General features: G+C 35.6%; 1 protein-coding gene across 1 annotated transcript in view; it reads right to left on the reverse strand.

The window, feature by feature from the left end:
- LOC135210964 (general transcription factor 3C polypeptide 3-like) overlaps positions 1-22,210 on the reverse strand; it is a 641,134-nt gene that overhangs the window by 499,474 nt on the left and 119,450 nt on the right. The window contains exon 3 of the mRNA XM_064243945.1: positions 6,126-6,239. Within this exon, the coding sequence (XP_064100015.1) occupies positions 6,126-6,239 (114 nt within the window). The remainder of the gene's footprint in view (positions 1-6,125; positions 6,240-22,210) is intronic.

The following is a 22,210-nucleotide window of genomic DNA, read 5'->3' on the forward strand; positions in this document are numbered from 1 at the left end:
TTAACTCGGCAAGTTTGTCGGTTAACTGCTGCCGATATACAGTTAATGGCACTTCCGTTAGGTATGTTATGGCGCCATAACTTTATTATCAGCACCTTATGCGCCGATAACCAAAACTCTGAATTTATGGCGCCACAAATCACCTAGCGCCATAAAACCGCACTGCCATTAACCCTTTAATGTCGATTGGACGTATTAAACGTCGACATAAATTGTCTGTCGGGTGCCGATTGGCCGTATGGTATGTCGATAAAAAAAGTTTTTTTAAAAATTTGCTGAAAAATACTTATAGGCCTACCAGGCAAAAACTTTTGAATCACTCGCCTTGGGGGATGCTGGGAGCTCACGGATCAAGGCGTTGTTTTGTTTACAATCGTTACGCAGGCGCGCAAGTGCGAATTTCTTTCTTATCGCACCATAAAGTATCAGTGACACATCTCAGAAATTATTTCGTCACTTTGACATAATTTTTGCACCATTTTAAATTAGCCGTTACATGGAGTATTATATATGAAAATGTGTGCAATTTCATGTAGAATACAACAAAAAAATACTCATGATTGTAGCTTTTATCAGTTTTGAAATATTTTCATATAAATAACTATGTGCCAAAATTTCAACCTTCGGTCAACTTTGACTCTACCGAAATGGTCGAAAAACGCAATTGTAAGCTAAAACTCTTATATTTTAGTAATATTCAATCATTTACCTTCATTTTGCAACAAATTGGAAGTCTCTAGCACAATATTTCGATTTATGGTGAATTTATGAAAAAAACTTTTTCCTTAAGGGGGCCGGCCGGCTAATGCCCTTTTTTAAGGACAGGACTTTGATATTCATACCACTTAATAAGGTGACTTGGGACATCTCCAAACCGCATATGATTTTCGCCTCTGACCTTCGGTTTTGTGACGCCAGGGCGATTTATCCCGAAAATAACCATTTTTCAAATTCTATCTCCTCCCTTGATATTTAATATTAAGACCTGGGATCACTACCATATATAGACCTGATGTAGACCTCCAATCGAATGGAGAGTTTTTTTTTTCTAAAAGTCATTTTTTTGCTAGATATGAATTTTTCAATATGGTAAAAAAATAAACCCTATAAATCAGAGAAAAAAATTTATAAAAAAAATAAGAAACAAAAATTGGAAAAAAGGGCTCTATTTGATTGTTCTATAATGTCTTTCTGAGTTATATACCAAATTCCAATGTTATAGCTTTAAAACTAAGTGAGAAGATAGATTTTGAAGGTCAATAAGTATAGTTTTGAGATACGGGCGTTCAAAGTTTTCCTTCGTATTTCTATAAAGACAATGTTAATAAATAATGATTATTATGAATGCATATTTCTTTTTTGTGTATTAATAAACCAAAACTATTTTATTTATCATAATTTAATCATAAATGATGATCCCTTTGCTCATATATTGCAGCCTGGGGGCACTGCTTGAGGCAAGATGGGGCACTCCTTCCTACGCAATTCTCTCTCTCCCCTTCACTGACTCGGCTTATTACAGCGAATTTTCTTCTTCTGTATGTTAGCGAGATGTTTTCCTTGTATTTTCCTCTTTGGCATGATGAAATTCTTGCCCGAAACAAAGATAAACAAACGTAAATGCAGGAGAATGTCAAGAGGTGAAACTCGAAGGCATACTCTTTTTTTACAAAGACAATTTAATAAATCATGATTATTACGAATTTCATATTCCATTTTGGGTATTAAAAAACCAAAACTTTGTTATTTATCATAAATGAAGATCTCTTTGCTCAAAGATCGTAGCCTTGGGCACAGTGTGACGTGTGCTGTCAAGCAAGACGGGGGCGTTACTAAGCAATCCTCCCCTCTCTCTTCACTAACTACGCATATATTATGATATTCTGTAATAATACTTGAGCGATTTTTCTTCATCTGTATGTTAGCGAGATGTTTTCCTTGTCTTTTCCTCATTGGCATGATGAAATTCTTGCCGAAACATACATAAACATACGTAACAGCAGCCGAATGTCAGAGGTGAAATGGAACGTGTAGACTACTTGAAGTCTGTGATCGCACTAAATCAGGACTGGACTTGGTAGCTGAGCCTGAAGTCTCCTTCTCGACTCGGGGAATGTCTACAGATGCCATTTCTCCCTATTTCTTTGACAATAATTATCAAAATTTACGATAATAGAAGAAATATTGTATTTTCTTGTACGGATCAATGTTTTAGGCTTATTGAGTTACGTTAACTAATTACGTACCCTGTAACTACGAAAGTAAGAGGAATTTTGACGAAATATTTCGTATACGTATTCTCAATTGCCACATGAAGCTCCATGAATATTTTCATGACTTTGCATTTTTCGCCCTATACCACCATATATAGGGGTTCCGGCCGGCCCCCTTAAGTCCGCGTGGTAACTCTTCCGATAAATTTTTTCGTGCGATTGTTGTAATGTTTGCACCATTTTAAATTAGCCATTACATAAAGTTTTATATATGGAAATGTGTGCAATTTTATGCACAATACAACTAAAAACAGCCCATGGTTGTAGCTTTTATCAGTTTTGGAATATTTTCATATAAATAACGATAAGTGCAAAAATTTCAACCTTAGGTCAACTTTGACTATCGAAATGGTCGAAAAACGCAATTGTAAGCTAAAACTCTTATATTCTGGTAATATTCAATCATTTACCTTCATTTTGCAACAAATTTGAAGTCTCTAGCACAATATTTCGATTTATGGTGAATTTATGAAAAAAAAAAAAATTTCCTTACGTCCGCGCGGTAACTTCCGAAAAAAATTAGAAATTTTTTTGTCCGATTGTCGTAATGTTTGTACCATTTTAAATTAGCCATTACATAAAGTTTTATATATGAAAATGTGTGCAATTTTATGGAGAATACAACAAAACATAATTGAAGGTTGTAGCTTTTCTCATTTTTGAAATATTTGCATATAAATCACGATAAATAGAAAAAATACCACGTTCGGTCAACTTTGACTCTACCGAAATGGTCGAAAAACGCAATTGTAAGCTAAAACTCTTACAGTTTAGTAATATTCAGTCATTTATCTTCATTTTGAAACAAATTCAAAGTCTCTAGCACAATATTTAGATTTATGGTGAATTTAAAAAAAAAAAACTTTCCTTCCCTCCATGCGCAGATTCTCTGCTGCAAATCTCCGAAATGAGTACATCGCATTCTCGTAATATTTGCTCCGTTTCATATTAGGCGTTTCATAGAGTTTTATATATGAAAATGTGCACAGTTTCATGTAGAATACAACAAAAAATAATTGAAGGTTGTAGCTTTTCTCATTTTTGAAATATTTGCATATAAAAAAATATAAAAAAAACTCTACATTCGGTCAACTTTAACTCGTCCGAAATGGTCGAAAACTGCAATTGTAAGCTAAAACTCTTACAGTATAGTAATATTCAATCATTTATCTTCATTTTGAAACAAATTGGAAGTCTCTAGAACAATATTTAAGATTTATAGTGAATTTTTGAAAAAAACATTTTTTTACGTCCGCGTGTTACGAATTCATGCATCATTTTGTGATAATATTTTCTCTGTGTTGCTTTGATCGTTTTACAATGTGTTATATACCAAAATGATTGCAATTTAGTGAACAATACAACGAAAAGAAAATTAACTCGTTAGCTTTAACTGTTTTGCTCACAGCGCAATTTGAATACAATTATATATGAAATTTTGTTTTTGCACTATTCATATATCGCATTATTTATATATGATAATGATTTTTTTTCATTTCTGATGGTTGCATACTAAACTTCAGGCAATGAAAAAAAAGGAGCCAAAAATGAACTCATAATCTTGAAAACTAAGCACGCTGTGATTTTTTGAAAAAAATATTTTTTCCGCTTCAGCACTCACTCCGAGACCCCCTCGGCATACGGGAGATGATTTTTATTATACCCCTTCGGCGTTAAAGGGTTAACTGAGACCACCGATAACCGGGGAATGCCTGTAACTTACTAAGTACAGGCAGTCCCCAGTTATTGGCAGGGGTTCTTTCCAACAGCTTGATGATAACCAGATTTTGGCGCTAATAACCAGTTAATGGTGCCTCTGTTAGGTATGTATTGGTACTGATAACTTGAAATTGGCACATTTCAGCAACCCCCCCCCCCCCACAAAAAAAAAGAGGCACTAGACAAGCCCATGCAATCTGATCGCTGATAACTGAGGCTGCCGACAAATGGGGACTGCCAGTAATTACTTAAGCTGAACCCAACATTGATTGGGGATGGAATGAATGGACAATTCTACTCCAAAACATTAAGTGTGGTAATGACTTTAAAATTGAAAGGATGACTAGCACTGAAACAATGCTTGTCACTTCCTTACCTGGTAAGAGAGCTACTGCAGGTGAACATAGTGGTTGCCCCCATATTTGCAGGAGATGCATGCCAGACGCCCCCCGTGAATAGTTGGAACCCACGAATAGTTGGAAACCCTATAAAAACACTGAAAACAGCCTATTTTGTTAGTTAAAACTCAAGAAAAACCCGCTAAAATTTTTTATATATTCAAATAAATTTGTTCAACTACTTTTAATTTTAAATTCATTGTCCTATTTTATCCAATTTTCTTAATGATTTTTGAAACAAAAATCATCCATCAAAAATGCACTTTATGATGAAATTGATAAAAAAAAACTGCGAATATGTGAATTTTCTGCAAATAATGTGGGGAACCGTTCCCGAGAAAAGTCCGTGAATGTGAGTCTGCAAATCCAGAGAATGCAAATACGTGGGTTCCACTGTACCCCCTCTAGTTGGTGCTCATCTTAACCTGTAGCGGCACGGCAGTTGAGCCGATGGTCGCTTCTACATCAGGGGAGGTTTTGCATCGGAGGATAGTCCTGATCGCTGACAAGACATAACAAGGCAACCTTGCCCTGGGTGCAGCACGACAAAATTGAACAACCAAATAATGCTGTCACCCACACTGACACAATGAACACTACCCATCCATAAAGACTGATGGGCATTCCAGGTACAAAATACCACCAGGCTCCCCAAAACTCAACACACTACTTTCAAGATGAAGAGACAGATGAGAGAAAGAATCTCTCCTATGCTTCTTCCCCCAATACCATGCCAGCCACTACTAATGGCCTGGGAGTACTGCAATTTTCAAACATTGTTTCAACTTCTTTTAAATCATGAGATTCAAAGATCAATTTGCACCTCCAAAAGGTCGTTTGGAGAATGGACAAGAGGGATAAATTATGCCTGAAGGTGATAGAGGTAACAACTGCTCGGACATTATGAACTTTCACTTTAAAAGCAGATTGTGTCTTCATGCATCCTAGAATGAGCCTCGGAAATCAGGTCCCTTAAGAATAAAGACACGGCTTTCTTTGAGAGAGAGCAAGAAGGATTCTTGACAGATCACCAAAAGTTTCTATGAGCTCCTCTGATTTTCACAGTAGCTTGTATATAATACCTTGAGGCTGGATCTGGGACCAGAATTTCCATTAAACTCTTAATAGTATGGAAGGGAAGGAGCAAGGTCAGTAGCTATGAATCCCAGGGTGAAAGCATACACTGCTTCCCCTTGAGAGAAGCCTACTCTTGTCCATAGCTTGTAGTTCAATTATGCGCTTGGCCGTCGCCAAAGCTACAAGGAAGAGTGTCTTCTGAGTAAGGTTTGTTGTCGACAGCACAGCATAAAACACAATGTGACCGTTGGCAATGTGTTACTCCAAAGCTAGTACAGTTAGTAGCCTTCTGGTCTCGTAATCTCGGGACTAGAGTTCGCTTCCCCATCAGGGAGTGAATGGTAATGCTGTCTACCAGTGGTTACCACCATGAGTGATGTCATGGTGGGGAGTAGGGGTCACCCAGGTGATGTCCGCCTGAGAGGCACTAGCGTGGGGGAGGACTGAAACTGACTTCTTTGACTCTTGACTTTTTGAAGTGGGCAGGATCTGTCATCTTCATTCTGCAGCTGATGAATTGCCACAATTTTTTAAATTTAGGAATGCCAATGCAAGCATAAAGTGTTAGCTAAAGTAATTACTTGATAAGTTACATATATGTATAAATTCAAAGTTATCTATATAAAATAAGAATGACAAGGACTAATGTTTAACTTACAGCAAAACTGTATTCTGCTTGAGGTTCTTCTTCTTCTTCATAATCATCAACCATATCTGTCTCAATCATCTCCACTTCAACTTGATCAGATATTCGGACTGTTGTTCCCACTGCCTGCAATCATAGTTATTGTCATTTTGATTAAGAAAATCTAATCAATAAAATACTGGTTATTCAATTTTTCCAGTACAAGTCCAAAATTATGGTAAATAATAAATCAACATATCCTTACTACATTTACAAAGTACCATTGCATTGAAATTAATACTTCTTGATTCACTGATTTTTTTCTTACAGCTAATTATCACCAAAAAGCCAGCTAATATTCCTACCTTGGATAGAATTTAGTAATTCCACATGCTCTACTGGAAAGAGAATTTTCTTCAAGTTCGTATTCACTTTTGAACAACATTATGGAGTTTATATACAGGCAGTCCCCGGTTATCGGTGGACTCAATTAACCTTTACTGGACGGGTAAATATATCAATATGCAGCTGCTCAGGACTGGTAAACTTTTAGGTCAGCCAATTTATAAAAAAAAAAACACATCAATGGAAAAATGTACATGGTAAAATAAAAAAATTATAAAAATTTTCCCTACCTTCCACGAGAGGTTGAAAATTACTACAGGCAGTCCCCGGCTTACGATGGGTTCGGCTTACGACATTCCAAGGTTACAATGCTTTTCAATTATATTCATCATAAATTATTTCCAGGTTTACAACGCATGTTCCAGGGTTACGGCACTTATGATGCCGGTCTGGCAGAAAAAATATGACTCCAAAAATGCAAAATAATCAATATTTGAAGGTGTTTTTTTATGAAAAATGTAATAAGAATGCAGTTTACATAGTTTTTAATACACCTAAAGCATTAAAAGTAAAGTTTTCTTAGGATTTTTGACGATTTTCCGGCTTATGATGACTTTCGGCTTACTATATTCTGCTTGAGGTTCTTCTTCTTCTTCATAATCATCAACCATATCTGTCTCAAGAACGGAACCCCCGTCATAAGCCAGGGACTGCCTGTATTTACAACCCCTTGTAGAGCCTCTTTTACAAGACAATTGTAAATTCTACCAACTTATATTAATTAGTTCAGGAGTTGGGCTATATGAAGTTAATTACACTCTCATTAGGAAATTTAAGGATGATCTATTTAGATGTATTTTTGGGTATAGAATACAAAATTTGAGTGCTTACAAGCCAAACATTGGAAAATTTTCAGATATTTTCAATTTTTGGTTTTTGCACATCTAGTTTTCTTGCATTTTTATTTCAATTATTGTATTGTCAATAGCCATAGAATGACCCCGTCAATAGCCATAGAATGACCCCGTCATAACCCCCGGGTTATGACGGGGGTTCCGTTCTTAAGACGCGTCATAACCCGAAAATCGTCGTAAGCTGGAACAACGTTGTTGAAAACATGTCCACAGGGAAAATTTCACTAATTTGCAATTTTTCTTAGGGCCGTATCTCTAAAATTATCACTAATTTACTTTTTTCATGTGCAACACTGTGTATTCACAAATTACTGTATATTTTCATTAAAATACAAGAGAGAGAGAGAGAGAGAGAGAGAGAGAGAGATTACATAAAACCATTAAATTCGTTGACCATTGTATGGCATTGTTACTTTCCCAGCTCCGAGTGTCACTGGAGTTATGAGGTAGGGAAATTGATACAGAAAAAGACGAAGGGAAGAATTTACTTTTGAAATTAGTTATCGTATTATTACTACTTCTATTATTATTATTATTATTATTTGAAAATATTATAGACACGTGCATCTACCATAAAAATTCTCTCATCTCAGTAAGAAAGAGGAATTATCCTTACAAGTGAAATGGAAAGGTCATTTTCATCTCTTTAAAATACGACCATTATGAATTTTGTAATTACAGTTTTATTATATTATTATTATTTATTATTATTATTTAAATAATAAATTATCAATAAACATTTTACATACTAGTACCATAAAAATTCTTTCATCTCGGTAGAGAGAGAGAGAGAGAGAGAGAGAGAGAGAGAGAGAGAGAGAGAGAGAGAGAGAGAGTTTATCTCTCTCTATTCTCTCAAAAAATACTTATAACGCTTCCAGCGAAAGAGAGGGAGGGAGTTACCACTATGACACATTATTATCTTGTGTGGCAAAAAGAGAGAGAGAGAGAGAGAGAGAGAGAGAGAGAGAGAGAGAGAGAGAGAGAGAGAGAGAGAGAGAGTTAACCTTAATTAAAAGTGACATGGATAGATTAGTATTGTATTTCTTTAAAATACTATCACATATGAATTTTGTAATTACAGTTATTATTATTATATTATTATATTTTTGAAAGTAATTAAAAACAAATAGTACAAGTAAATAAAAAATCTTGAGTCCCAGTAAATGAGAGAGAGAGAGAGGAGAGAGAGAAGAGAGAGAGAGAGAGAGAGAGAGAGAGAGAGGAAGGGGGGGAAATTTCATGAGCACTTGATGGCAACACAGCAGCTCTTCCCCCTCCTGTCACAGAACTTTATATATCTGACAGTTTTAGTACCTGGAGTTAGAGAAAGGTTAGAGAAAGAAGACTGGGATTTCCTTCTTTCTTCCATAATTTTTTAAATATATAAGCTAAAATCTTACTAATTCACTATGGTATTTTCTTTAATGAATTGATATTATTGCTGCATAAATTAATATTAATATTTGAAAATAGTAAATCATTTATTTATCATACAAAAAAACATACATCTTTGTAGTAGAGAGAGAGAGAGAGAGAGAGAGAGAGAGAGAGAGAGAGAGATTATTATTATTTTCATTATGTGATATCATTTCAACTTATTAAACTTACTAATACAGTATTAATCAAAATTAATATGATTAGAAAAATTAGTATCATTTTTGTATTATAAAAATGTATTTAGTCATGAAAATAAACATCAAAATACACTAATTAGTGATTATTTTCGTCGGAAAATACAAAGAGAGAGAGAGAGAGAGAGAGAGAGAGAGAGAGAGAGAGAGAGAGAGAGAGAGAGAGAGAAACTATGGTTTTTATATCCAAAAGTAGAGTATAAATGGATTCTTTAAGTGAAATAATGTTTCAATGATATTTTGCTGTTTTGTATTAAAGGATGTGTATACTGTTTGAGAATGCGTTCCTTATCCTTGACTATGGTTACCACACAGTTTAATAGCGTAAATTAATCTATGCGCCCTCCGCTCAGAAACTAGTTCTGCGTATGAGGTATCGTTAAAAAGCATAAAAAACCATCGTAACCTTGGAATTTGCATTGTAATCTAACCAGAAACTTAGTTTTGTTATATTACGTACTGGAAACAAGCAATGATTTTTTCATTATTTGCGCTTTTGGACTGTTATTGCGCATCCCAAGCTAGTGTATTCATTCGCTCGGAAACTAGTTCCGCATATGAGGCGTCACTAAAAAAATTAAAAAAACATGACATAAAAAGTGTCGAAAATCATCATAACCTCAAAATTTTTGTTGTAATCTAACCAAAAACTTATTTTTATTAATATACTGTGCTAAACTATAAAGGATTCTTATCACAGTATGCGTTTTTTAAAAGCGTCGTTAACTCGGAGCGTCGGAAGCGTCAGCGTCGTAACCTCGGAACAAGCGTCGTAACCCAGGGCGGATTTTTCAATGAATATTTAAGAAAAAGCGTCGTAACCTCGGAACGTCGTAAGCCGGAGCCGTCGTAACCCGGGGACCTACTGTAGTTGTCGTTATCACAATTGATATTTTTATCAATTACACATACTTTGTGAAATCATTATGGCTGCTAAAAATACAAAATATCTCTATGCAAAACCATCAGAGGTAAGTTTAAGTTAATTTTTTTTTGTGGTTCAGTAATGAAAGTCTTGAAATGAGAACCAAATAAATGTTTCCTTTTGTTATATACCATAAAAAGTCTGCAATTATTTATTACATTGGCCATTTATTTGATGCATTTGAATGAATAACTTGCACATTCAATTTTGTGAATGTATGGTATATCGGTTTTAGGGATGTGAGCAGTGTATTCTTCATCTTGGTCTTGGAGAGAGATATGTTAATATACTTCCTTTTACCAAAGAAAGGTGGTCCAATGTTAAGAGTGCCCTTGAAAAGAGAAAACAGTAAAGTTCATCAAAGTATGCTGATCTGTGACAGTCTACCTAGTGACTATCATAATGGAGATAGCTATCACTCAGCCTGTTACAGCAACTTTCTAGCAATCAGATCAGGAGCTAAGAAGGATGATTCCAATGCAGTAGTTGCCCAACAAGCTGTACTTAGGAGATCACAGGTATTGATTTTAGTCTCAAATGTTATTTCACTCTTTCCTTCTAATATTTAATATTCAAGATTAGACATAAGGAGGAGTTAAACAATTTGTGTCCCTTCTGTTCACAGGTTGCAGTTTCTGTTGGGACCAAATCAACCACTGGCATTCTTGAAGAGAAATGTATCCTCTGCAACAAGAAAGGAAGAATCAAAGTAGGACGTGGACTTAGTGCTCTTTTCGAACACTTGATAACAGTTGTTACTGAATCATTTCAAAGAACAGTGAAGCGATATGCAGAGGTATCCAATGACTCAGACTTCAAAAGGAATTATGGATCAGTAGACTTAATTGCCAGGGAAGCAATATATCATAAATCCTGCCACAGGCACCTCTACAATAAGACCTAGAAGCTCAAGCAGGATCAGTATTACATGAAAAGAGGCAATGCATTCATTAAGCTTGTGAAGTTCATTAAGATAGAAGTTTTAAATAAGGGCAAGAGTGAGACACTCACAAACCTAACAAAAAAGTATCTTGAATTGCTCTCCAAAGAAGGAATCGAATATCCATGTGGAAAGGCACAATTTCTATGTGAAAAACTGAAAAGGTACTTTGTGTCTAATATTAATGTAGACAAACAAAGCAGAAAGAGAGGGATAATTATTTCTGCCAACAAAGACTACTCAAAACAGGACATCGTCAAAGCTGCGGCCCAGATTCTCAGAAACATGATAAAAAATTCTCAGGTAAACCAGCCGAAGCCACCTATAACAGCTGAGGTGTTGAATGAGGGTGAAATGCAACCACCTGAAGACCTTGTGCAGTTCTACAAGTATATTTATGGGGAGCAAAAAACCGTGAATGAATGCTGTGAAAGGTATTCATTGTCATCTGCTGAAGACGATGTATACAAGGCTACAAAAGGGAGAATCAAACATGCAAAACATATACTTTTAGGGATGACTCGGAAATCGTTAGCTGGCTCCAAAAAAGTTATTGATCTTCTTAACCATTTTGGACACTGTGTAGGCTATACTTTGTGTGAGGAGTATGAAACAGAAATTGCCAGACAGGTTTTGGAGGAGGAAAAAACTACTCCAGAGGGAATACTTGCAGAAAAGGGTCTAGCAACTGCCATTGCTTGGGACAATTATGATGAGAATAAAGACACACTCTCAGGCAGTGGCACCCTCCATGACACACAAGGAATGTGCTTCCAAAATAAGACAACAGAGTTAGACAGATCACAGAAACAAGGGCCATCGCAGAATGAGAGAAGTAAGGCTGATTTGTCTTGAATTAGAAAAAGGAGTCTTGAAATCCCTGACACTGAGCTGGAGCCCGTAACAAAAAAGCCAAAGATTATTTCTGTCAATTTCTAAACTTTTGATATGCCTTCCCCTGAAACCCTAGAAAATGTGAAAAAAAGGGATATGGTTTGGTCAATTGCCTTTGTTGACTGTAAGAACACACCTATGTGGTCAGGATGGAATTCTCAACTTACAGAAGACCCTTTGCCATGTCAGTCAGTTGCATACATGCCAAATATAGGGAAACCACCAACAAGATATGATGTAGTCCTTGATACTATGAAGACAAGCCTGAAGGTAGCAGATGAATGCAAGGAACACTACATAATGTTACCTATGACCTTGGTATTGCCAAGCCTGCTGCCCAAATCCAGAATATTCTGGCTCCCAGATTTGATATGTTGTTAATCCACTATATAGACCTTTCCACATCATGTTCAGGTACTTTGGTTGCTTGGGCTACCTGATAAAGGATTCTGGGGGTCCATACATCCTTATTGAGTCAGAAATACTTGCTTCTGGGTCACTAAGTGGTTTCTTATCAGGAAGCATTACAATAAGTGTAAGAGACTGCATGTTTTGCTTGCCACTGCTCTCAGAAAGAAACATGTGGAGTTGTTCTTAGGCCAGATGAAAGACAATGTGGACAGGCATGCTGTCATCACAGCAATGCTTCAAAACAATGAAAATATTGAAAATGGGAAAAAGTCAGATGCCTTCAAAGGTCTCATGAAGGATTATGAGAAGTTTTGTGAAGAAAAAGAGTGGAAGCCATGGTGGTACAGCTTGGTTCTGGTTTCTTTACATCAATCTTATGCAGAGGTTTCTTCTTATGAACAGAGCTGTGAAGACAAATGATATTGAGCTCTTCACTTATGCTCTTAAAACAATGATCCCTGTGTTCTTTTTATGCCACAAGCCTAACTATTCCAGGCACATGTTACTGTATTTCCTAAAACTATTGAACATGGACTACACACATCCTGGCATATGTGAGCAGCTAGAGATGGGAGCCTTCTCTGTATGGTTGTCTGGACTTTCCTTCTCTAGATTACCAGTTGATCAAGCAGTGGAGATGACTGTGAATGTGGATGCTGCATCCAGGATGACTGGCATAACTGCATTCACCCAGTCTCCCTACCCCGTGAAGATGGAATGTAACAAGGTATGTAAGGAGTCAAGTGATAAACTATGTGATGGAGAAGGCTGCTATGAAATATTATGAAACCTTTTCACAGGAATCAAAACCCTACAGAATAGTTCTGAATAGCAAAAGGAGTTCCTTGATGAAATGATACAAGATCCGGAACAATTTGAGGAGCCCATCAAGAGAAGGAAAGTTGAAAACTTCGCTAGGAATGTAGCAAAGTCTTCCGTCACAACAAAAAATAAGAAAGTGGTAGAGCTAAAATGTTCCCAAGACATGTTTGGCAGACTTCTTTACTTATCCTGCCAGAAAAGCTTGACTTAAGAAAAGTCTTGTCTCACCCACTGTCAGTAGTTCCCCTTAGTCCAGGGGTGGCCATGCGCCAACAGTGGCGCATTGCACAATTACAAGTGGCGCACTATACCCCAAATATAATAAAAGAAAAAAACATGCCTGCTCATAAAAAATAATAATAATAATAATAATAATAATAATAATAATAATAATATAACAATAACTGACTTCTAGAAAAAAAAATACAAAAAAGAATTCAAGTAACTTATAGCTAGAAGTGAGTTTTACTGAGATTTGTTCTAATCTAAAACATAGAAATAATTTGATTTTATTGTTCCGTGTGCATCTATTAGTCATCTTCTTTAAACAATAATGCATCATCATTATATACCTGTGTGTGTGTGTGTGTGTGTGTATGTGCATGTATGTATGTATGTGCATGTATGTATGTATGTATATATTATAATTATATATATTATATATATATATATATATATATAATATATATATATATATATATATATATATGTATGTATATGTATGTGTGTGTATAGATAGAATGAGATTAGATAGATAATATATTAATATATAATATATATGTATAGTATATATAGAGTATATAGTATATATATCATATATATATAGATATATATATTATATATATATATATATATATATGTAATATATTATACTATTATAGTATATATATATATATATATATATCATATATATATATATAGTATATATATATTTATATATGTATATGTGTATGTATGTATGTAACTATATATATATATATATATATATATATATATACATATATATATATATATAATATATATATAGATAGGATATAATATATATATATATATATATATATATATATATATATTATATATATATCTATATCTAAGATCCTATATATATATATATATATATATATATATATATATATATATATATATATATATGATATACGGTATATATATATATATATATATATATAGATATAATATATATATATATATAGCTCATATATACATATATATATATAGATATAATATATATATATATATATCTATATATATACTTATATATATATATATTTCTACATATATATATATATATATATATATATATATATATATATATATATATATTATATATATATATATATATATATATTAATATATATATATATATATATATATATATATATATAAACACACATATATACATATATACCAATATATATAAGTATATATATATAATATATATATATATAGGTATATATATATATATATATATAATATATATGTATGATATATGATATATGTATATATGTGTATATATGTATATATGTATATATATATATATATATATATAATATAGATGTATATGAATAACTTGATCACGAAGTATATAAAACGTGATGCTATGTATAAATATAGGTTTTTGCCACGAAGGAAAAAATGAAAAAGCGAGATGGTCGAGTACTTTCGGTCTTGTTCCGACCCTTAACCAAGGCAAACTGATTTTACAGAGGAAAACATAGTCAAAAGAAGGCTTAATATCCAAACTGACATTACAAGATTAGCAATAAGGTCGATTTCACTCTACAGAAACGAGGAAACGCCTGAGGGTAGCCACACCTTGGAGGATACACACGCGGTAAACAGGTTATTCTTCCAGAAAACAGTACATTTTGAAAAAACAAGGAAGCATATACAACTTAATATCATGAAATTTACACAAATTTCCCCAAAAATTTATTACTAATGAAAAGACAAAAGAAAATATAAATATATATATATCGAGCAAGAGAAAGAGTTAAGGACAGAGAAGTGTTCGTTTCATTAAACGGCCTCTGACTCATGCCAGTAAATGTTTTGTTGATACTAATAATATAAGCCTATTTAAAGATACGTTTACTTTAATTAGTCTATATGATACGTAAATAGTAATCAACTGTTCTTGTAGCCCTCAAGATTTGGCAAAATTGAAGTATCCAAAGAGAGACATTATCCAGTAACTGGAACCTTGACATACGAATTTAATTTGTTCCATTACCATCGTCGTATATCAAAACAGTTGTATCTCAAAGCATTTTTTCCCATTAAAAATAATGTAATATGTGTTAATCCGTTCTAGCGCTATGAAACCACACCTAAACACAGCTAAATTACATATAATATACACAATTTATACACAAATAATTGAGTAATAACACACATAATGATAAAATAACATAGCAATGTGATAAATGATAATAAATGTTAATAAAATCAATTAAAAAAAAGAAAGGAATTTTACTTACCACAACGAAAGATGACGTGAGGCCAGCAGGGGAAGGAGGTAGGGAAGGGTGGCAGGGAACGATTTGTTCTCTTTTTATTTACGTATGTACACTAATAACTACGTAATAAACACAAATGAAATAACATTGCTAAACTTTTTTTTTTTTTTTAATCAGTTCGTAGTTTAGAAATAATGGTGATGCCTTTGGAAGGTTTTTATAGCTTCCTTCTGCTTGATGATCGTGGATATTGTAGAAGGATTTCGACCATACTCGTTTGCCAAATCGACAATGCTTTGCTATAATTTATGATTTGCTTCCATCGAAATAATTTTCTTGGGTTTTTTCTTATCACCTGCTTTGTCTTTAGCTTTGAGACCTATGGTTAATAATAAAATAGACAAAATAACACGAAAAATAGGCGCAAATACAACGAACTAAACAACGACGTGTTAACATGCAGCACCAACAAACAAACAGACTGAACGCCATTTATCGGTCGCCTATACAACTAACACTCATCGCAAAATCGTATTTCAAATATTTCGTTTATATACAAAACTTATTTTTTTGCAAAATTTACTGTGTATCTCAAAACATTTGTATATTAGGGCAATCGTATGTCAAGGTTCCAGTGTAATTTGATCAGAGAGAGAGAGAGAGAGAGAGAGAGAGAGAGAGAGAGAGAGAGAGAGAGAGAGAGACGCCTTGGCAACAATGGTCTAGGGGATTGACGTAACGTTTATTTTCTGAACAGATAGGACAGAGAAGTGTTTGTTTCATTAAACGGCCTCTGACTCATGGCAGGAAATGTTTTGTTGATACTAATATATAAGCCTATTTAAAGATACGTTTACTTTAATTAGTCTATATGATACGTAAATAGTAATTAGCTGTTCTTGTAGCCCTCAAGATTTGGCAAAATCACTCCAGGTTGTACATAAAACTTCAAGAATGTAGTGTCACCAGAGGATTACAATAGTTTTTACCTTCAAGAACCAGCATTCTTTTATGAAAATAACTCCAGGTTGTACATAAAACTACAGGAAACAACATGTAGTGTAACCAAAGGATTACAAGTAAGGTTTTTATAACTTTTTATTAGTTTAAGACATATTTCCAAGCGTCGTTCCGGCTTACGACGATTTTCGGCTTACAACGTGTCTCAAGAACGGAACCCCCGTCGTAACCCGGGGACTGCCTGTATTCAGATCTGCAAAGTGTATTCTGAAGGCTTCTGCTCAGCCATTAGCTAAGACGGAAGGCTCCACCTCACGCATTCGTGATATCATAGCACAGTGTGGATGCATGATCGGTATCATATGATCCAGATCTGTGAAGTGTATTCTGATCATCATGTATGCATCTGCCTTGAAGTCGAAGAGGAAAACCTATTTTCTCGAAACTAAAAAACTTGCCCTTAAGTTAAAAGCGAAGTAAGGAGCAAGTTCCATTTTAGCAGCAGTCGACAACTTGAAATCCATCATTGCTGAACATGGAGTAACTTTTGACTAACTTTTAGCATTTGATAATTTATTTTTTTCTATTGTTGAAATAGATTTTGATGAAAATGATTAGTAAAAGTGATGAACAAAGAAGCAGACGTGTTTGAGAGAGAGAGAGAGAGAGAGAGAAGAGAGAGAGAGAGAGAGAGAGAGAGAGAGAGAGAGAGAGAATCTTTTGATCTAAACTTTTCAAGAAACTGTCATTTCATGTTGAATTTTGAATTTTTATCATTTCTTTTTAAGAAATTGTAACTTCATATCAAATTTTGAATTTTCATCAGTTCTTTTTTTATTAGAGAATAAATTTATATGAAAAAAATTAAATAGTGAACGTGCCAGACAAAGAAACTGAGGTAGGCAGTCGTAATTAAGTTTGTTAGGCCTAACGGGAGTGAAGACAGGCATGATCTGCCAGTCCCCAAAACCTCAAATGGTTCACAAAGCCTTCCTTCAGCAGAAGAACTCTTCATGGAGAAGGAGATAGAGGAGTTTGAAGGTTTTTTTGGCAGAGGATAAGTAGAGGAAATTCCATCCAAAAGGTTTTTTAAAGGAAATGACTGTATTGTACTGTACACTTGCACCCAATGGTGGCATTATGTGTGGGAGTTTTCACCATCCTGTGCATAATTTTAAACTTTTTCAAGTTATTAAAATGATATTGTCATGATACAATAAAGTTTTATACATACTTACCTGGCAGATATATACTTAGCTATAGACTCCGTCGTCCCCGACAGAAATTCGAATTTCGCGGCACACGCTACAGGTAGGTCAGGTGATCTACCGCCACTGCCGCTGGGTGGCAGAACTAGGAACCATCCCATTTTCTAAGACAGATTTGCTCTTCCACCTGTCTCCTGAGGGGAGGCTGGGTGGGCCATTTAATAGTATATATCTGCCAGGTAAGTATGTATAAAACTTTATTGTATCATGACAATATCATTTTTATACATTCAACTTCCCTGGCAGATATATACTTAGCTGACTGGCACCTTTGGCGGAGGGTAAGAGACAGCTAATTACTGAATAGACAGGGAACAACATACGTTGTAGGTAATAAATAAATAAAACCTTGGTTCCTATGTGTGTAATAAATAAATAAAACCTTGGTTCCTATGTGTTTAGACGAAGGGTTGACCTCCTAGCTATTGCTAGAAGTCTGCTTCGTCTCAAGAGCCTCAGCGAGGATGTGACCTATGGCTAAGAGTTCTTGTAGATCTGTCAATGGGGTCTTATCCACTTACTTGACAGAATCTAATGGTTATTTGTCAAAGGGGTCCTATCCACTTACATGACAAAACACCTATGCCTACTGGCATAATTAAGGAGCACAACACCGATCCCGATCACCTGATCCTAACACGAGGGTTTGTGCTTAATTTGAAAAGAGCTATCCCCAAACTCATTTCAAATAACCCAAAGAAAAAAGTATACTTATGTTAAAATAAAATTTCTTAACTCACTAGTTAAGGATCAGTGTCGGCTCCCTATCCCAGCAACGTATCCGTAGACACGTAACCAAGAGAGAAGGATCTCTCATAGGTCAACTTGACCTCCTTCGTGCAAAGAGAGGACAACACAGAGTTGCATCTCCCGTAAATTACAGCTAATATGTCCCTCACAACATATTGTTATGGAAAGAACAAGAATTGTTAAAAGCTCGCATTTCAAGCGCTTTTAATTCTCAGCTGTTTGAAGGAATCATCAAGTTACTTAAGAAGTGCTTTAGAGATCACCCTGTTCCAAAGAAGACCAGGGCTTTCTTTGAAATTGATCTCTTCTGGATGAAGCCTAGAGCCTGGGTTGTGCCTGGCTGGCGCCTCGCGCCTGGCTGGCGCATGTTGCTTGCCTGGCGCCTCGCTCCTGGCTAGCGCCTTGCGCCTGCCTGGAGCCTCGCGCCTGGCGCCTGGCTGACTTCTCCCCACTTGCTGGAGCTTCGAGCTTGTTAAGAGTCTCGAGGAAACTGGCGATGCCCACATCGGACACTTTTTCCGATTTATTTGCCTCTAGCGCATCTGCGCCAGGCTGGAGGCACGCTCCTTCTCCTCATCAGACAATGACAGTGTTTATTTGGACTGTCTTCCTCTAGCGTCTTTACGCCTGTTCTGGTATTTTGGCGCCTGATTGGGGCTACATTGACCGAAAGTCCTGAACATCCACAATCGTTTATCAGGAGACTGGAGAAGGGTGGAAGAAATTCTTTCACTTTGAGCTTTTGGTCTCTCCGGTAAGGGGAGGTGATTGTAATCAGCTACATCCAGTAGACGATAGGATATCTAACCGTACGAGAGATAAGAGTCTTCCTCCGAGGAGGGTCCTTCTTGAATACTTCCATGCTCACGAGATCTCTTCTTACATGTTGAAGGGGTGTCTCGTTGCAGAATCTTCCCTATCCTTGCCCGAAGGAAGGGACCTTACCTTACAGACCTTACATTTCGTTCGGGTTGCCCCAGGTCCCTCAGTGTGAGGCGCCTCTAATGTCTACCAGAGAGTTGCTAGTACATCTTCCGGTATATTTTGCATCTTCCAATCTTGGATGGTCTGGGATGCAGTTTAGATATTTGTCGAGCTTATTCTTAAACACATCTACGCTCACTCCTGATATATTCCTCAGATGAGCTGGCAACGCATTGAATAGACGCTGCATTATCGATGCTGGTGCGTAGTGGATTAATGTTCTGTGTGCTTTCCTTATTTTTCCTGGTATAGTTTTGGGCACTATTAATCTACCTCTGCTTGCTCTTTCTGATATTTTTAGTTCCATGATATTTTCTGTTATTCCTTCTATCTGTTTCCATGCCTGAATTATCATGTAATTTTAAGGATTGTAGTCTTTCCCAGTAGTCTAGGTCCTTAACTTCTTCTATTCTAGCTGTAAAGGACCTTTGTACACTCTCTATTTGTGCAATATCCTTTTGATAGTGTGGGTACCATATCATATTGCAATATTCAAGTGGACTACGAACATATGTTTTATAAAGCATAATCATGTGTTCAGCTTTTTCTTGTTTTTGAAGTGCCGTAACAACATTCCCATTTTTTGCTTACATTTTTGCCAACAGAATGGCTATTTGATCATTGCATAACATGTTCCTATTCATCATCACACCAAGGTCTTTAACTGCTTCCTTATTTGTGATTGTCTCATTATTAGGTCCCCTATATGCATATAGCTTTCCTTCTCTGTCTCCATAATTTATTGATTCAAATTTATCAGAGTTAAATACCATCCTATTTACCTCTGCCCAATCATATACTTTGTTAAGGTCTCTTTGTAGAGCTTCCTATCTTCATCAACAAAGTAATTTCTCTATATTCTTGTGTCATCAGCGAAACTACTCACTACTGAATCCTTAACATTACTGTCTATGTCTTCAATCATAATAACCGGACCTTGTGGCACACCGGATATTACCTTGGTTTCATCCGATTTCTCATCGTTTGCAATAACTATCTGTTTTCTGTTGTGTAAAAATTCTTTTAACCATCTTCCTACTTTATCTACGATATTGTGTTTTCTAATTTTCTTTGCTAATATATTATGGTCTACTTTGTCAAAAGCTTTTGCAAAGTCTAGATAAACCACATCTGTTTCATTTCCGCTTTTCATATTTTTGAATATGTTCTCACGGTGGACTAACAGTTGGGTTTGTGTACTTTTTTCCGGGTACGAAAACCGTGTTGTCCCTATATTAAACAAATTATTTTTTATTAAAATGTTTCATAATATTTTTCTTCATTACCCTTTCATACACTTTCATAATATGTGATGTTAGACTCACAGGCCTATAATTACTTGCCTCTAGTCTTGATCCACTTTTGAAAGTAGGGGTGATATATGCTAATTTGGAAGTCGAAGGAGACTCCGAGCTGAAATTGGGAGGACTCCTGATTTCTAGCTCTTTATTGTATCCCTCTGAACACCTTCTGGGAAGCATTTCGAGCCGTCATCACATTCCAAAGACTCTATAGGCAAACGTTTGAACCATTCTACTGTAGATGAAAACGTAAGTACCCTGCCTGGACAACGAAACCTCTATCTGAAAACATTGAATCAGGAATAGGGGGTTTCAGTTCTTTTGCCTGACATACTATGCTGGCAAGAACCCATTGTCTTAGTTCTCCATAGAATCTGATGCGAGATTCCAATGCTCAAAAAATTCACTTGTCTTCTTGGTCGTTTAGGACCCAGAGAAACAAAGAATTCCCTCATAAAAATTTCTCAAAGAAGTTTGATGAGGAGCAGTTCCATTCTTGTCGGAACATGGAATCTGTGGCCACAAAAAAAGATCCCATTAGAAGTACATGATATCCTACTCTTGTCATATTGAGGTATATATCGTATAAGATCCCGAAGATTCTTAATCCTCTGCTATCTCCAATTCCCTTTGTAGAGACAGAGTATAGCCTTTTACTGCGTTCTTTGATAGCAGATATATACAAAGGTGATTCTTCCCTCTGAAAGGGAAGAAAAAACCGCTATGTGGTTCACAGAGGTATCGAAGAGGACAGTTTCCTCATTCCCTCTAGCACGATCTGCAGCAATTCTATGTCTAGGCCATGACTATTGTCATCTACCTTGAAAAATCCTCTCATTTATGTCCACTTCTGGTCAGTCTGCATGCAGACAGACTCAGAGTGGAGAGGTTGTTAAGGTCCATTTAATAATAGATGCTGATAGAATATCCAGACTCTCTTGGAAAAGACTTCCAAAAACATGCTGTGAGGAAGAACGTGACCTCTGTGAATCAACCTCTCTGAGGCCAAAATGAGGCATAAAGTATTATCCTCTCTTTCTTTGACGCCCTTTATCTTAAATTCTGTAAAGAATTTATATTTATATTTAGGGGAAGACTAAAAGTATATTCCCCTTTCTATAAAATAAAGATGGCGTATATGCTACCTCTCTTGGTTGAGGAAAAGGAAGCATTCTATAAGAAGCCTGTTCGTCTTCTACCTGCTAAGAGATCTATGAAGAAGACTTTCCGCAGGTTCTCACAATCTTTCCAATAAATGTTAGACATACGTTAACAGTTATCGTCGATCGAGAAGGTTCTCACGGACATGCAAAATCTTGCATCGAACTCTTAAGGATCGTTACGTTCCCTATCTGTTTTCCAAATAGGTTCTCTTTTTTAACGCGAACAGGAGCGAAAAAAGAGATTCTCGATGCTCTTTGCGATATGAGAGAGTCGTGGAATTGGCCTAAGTGATAAAAAGGGTAACGAAATCAGGAACGATTCTTGCCGTT

Source organism: Macrobrachium nipponense, chromosome 4, assembly GCF_015104395.2.
Source record: "Macrobrachium nipponense isolate FS-2020 chromosome 4, ASM1510439v2, whole genome shotgun sequence".
Taxonomy (NCBI): domain Eukaryota; kingdom Metazoa; phylum Arthropoda; class Malacostraca; order Decapoda; family Palaemonidae; genus Macrobrachium; species Macrobrachium nipponense.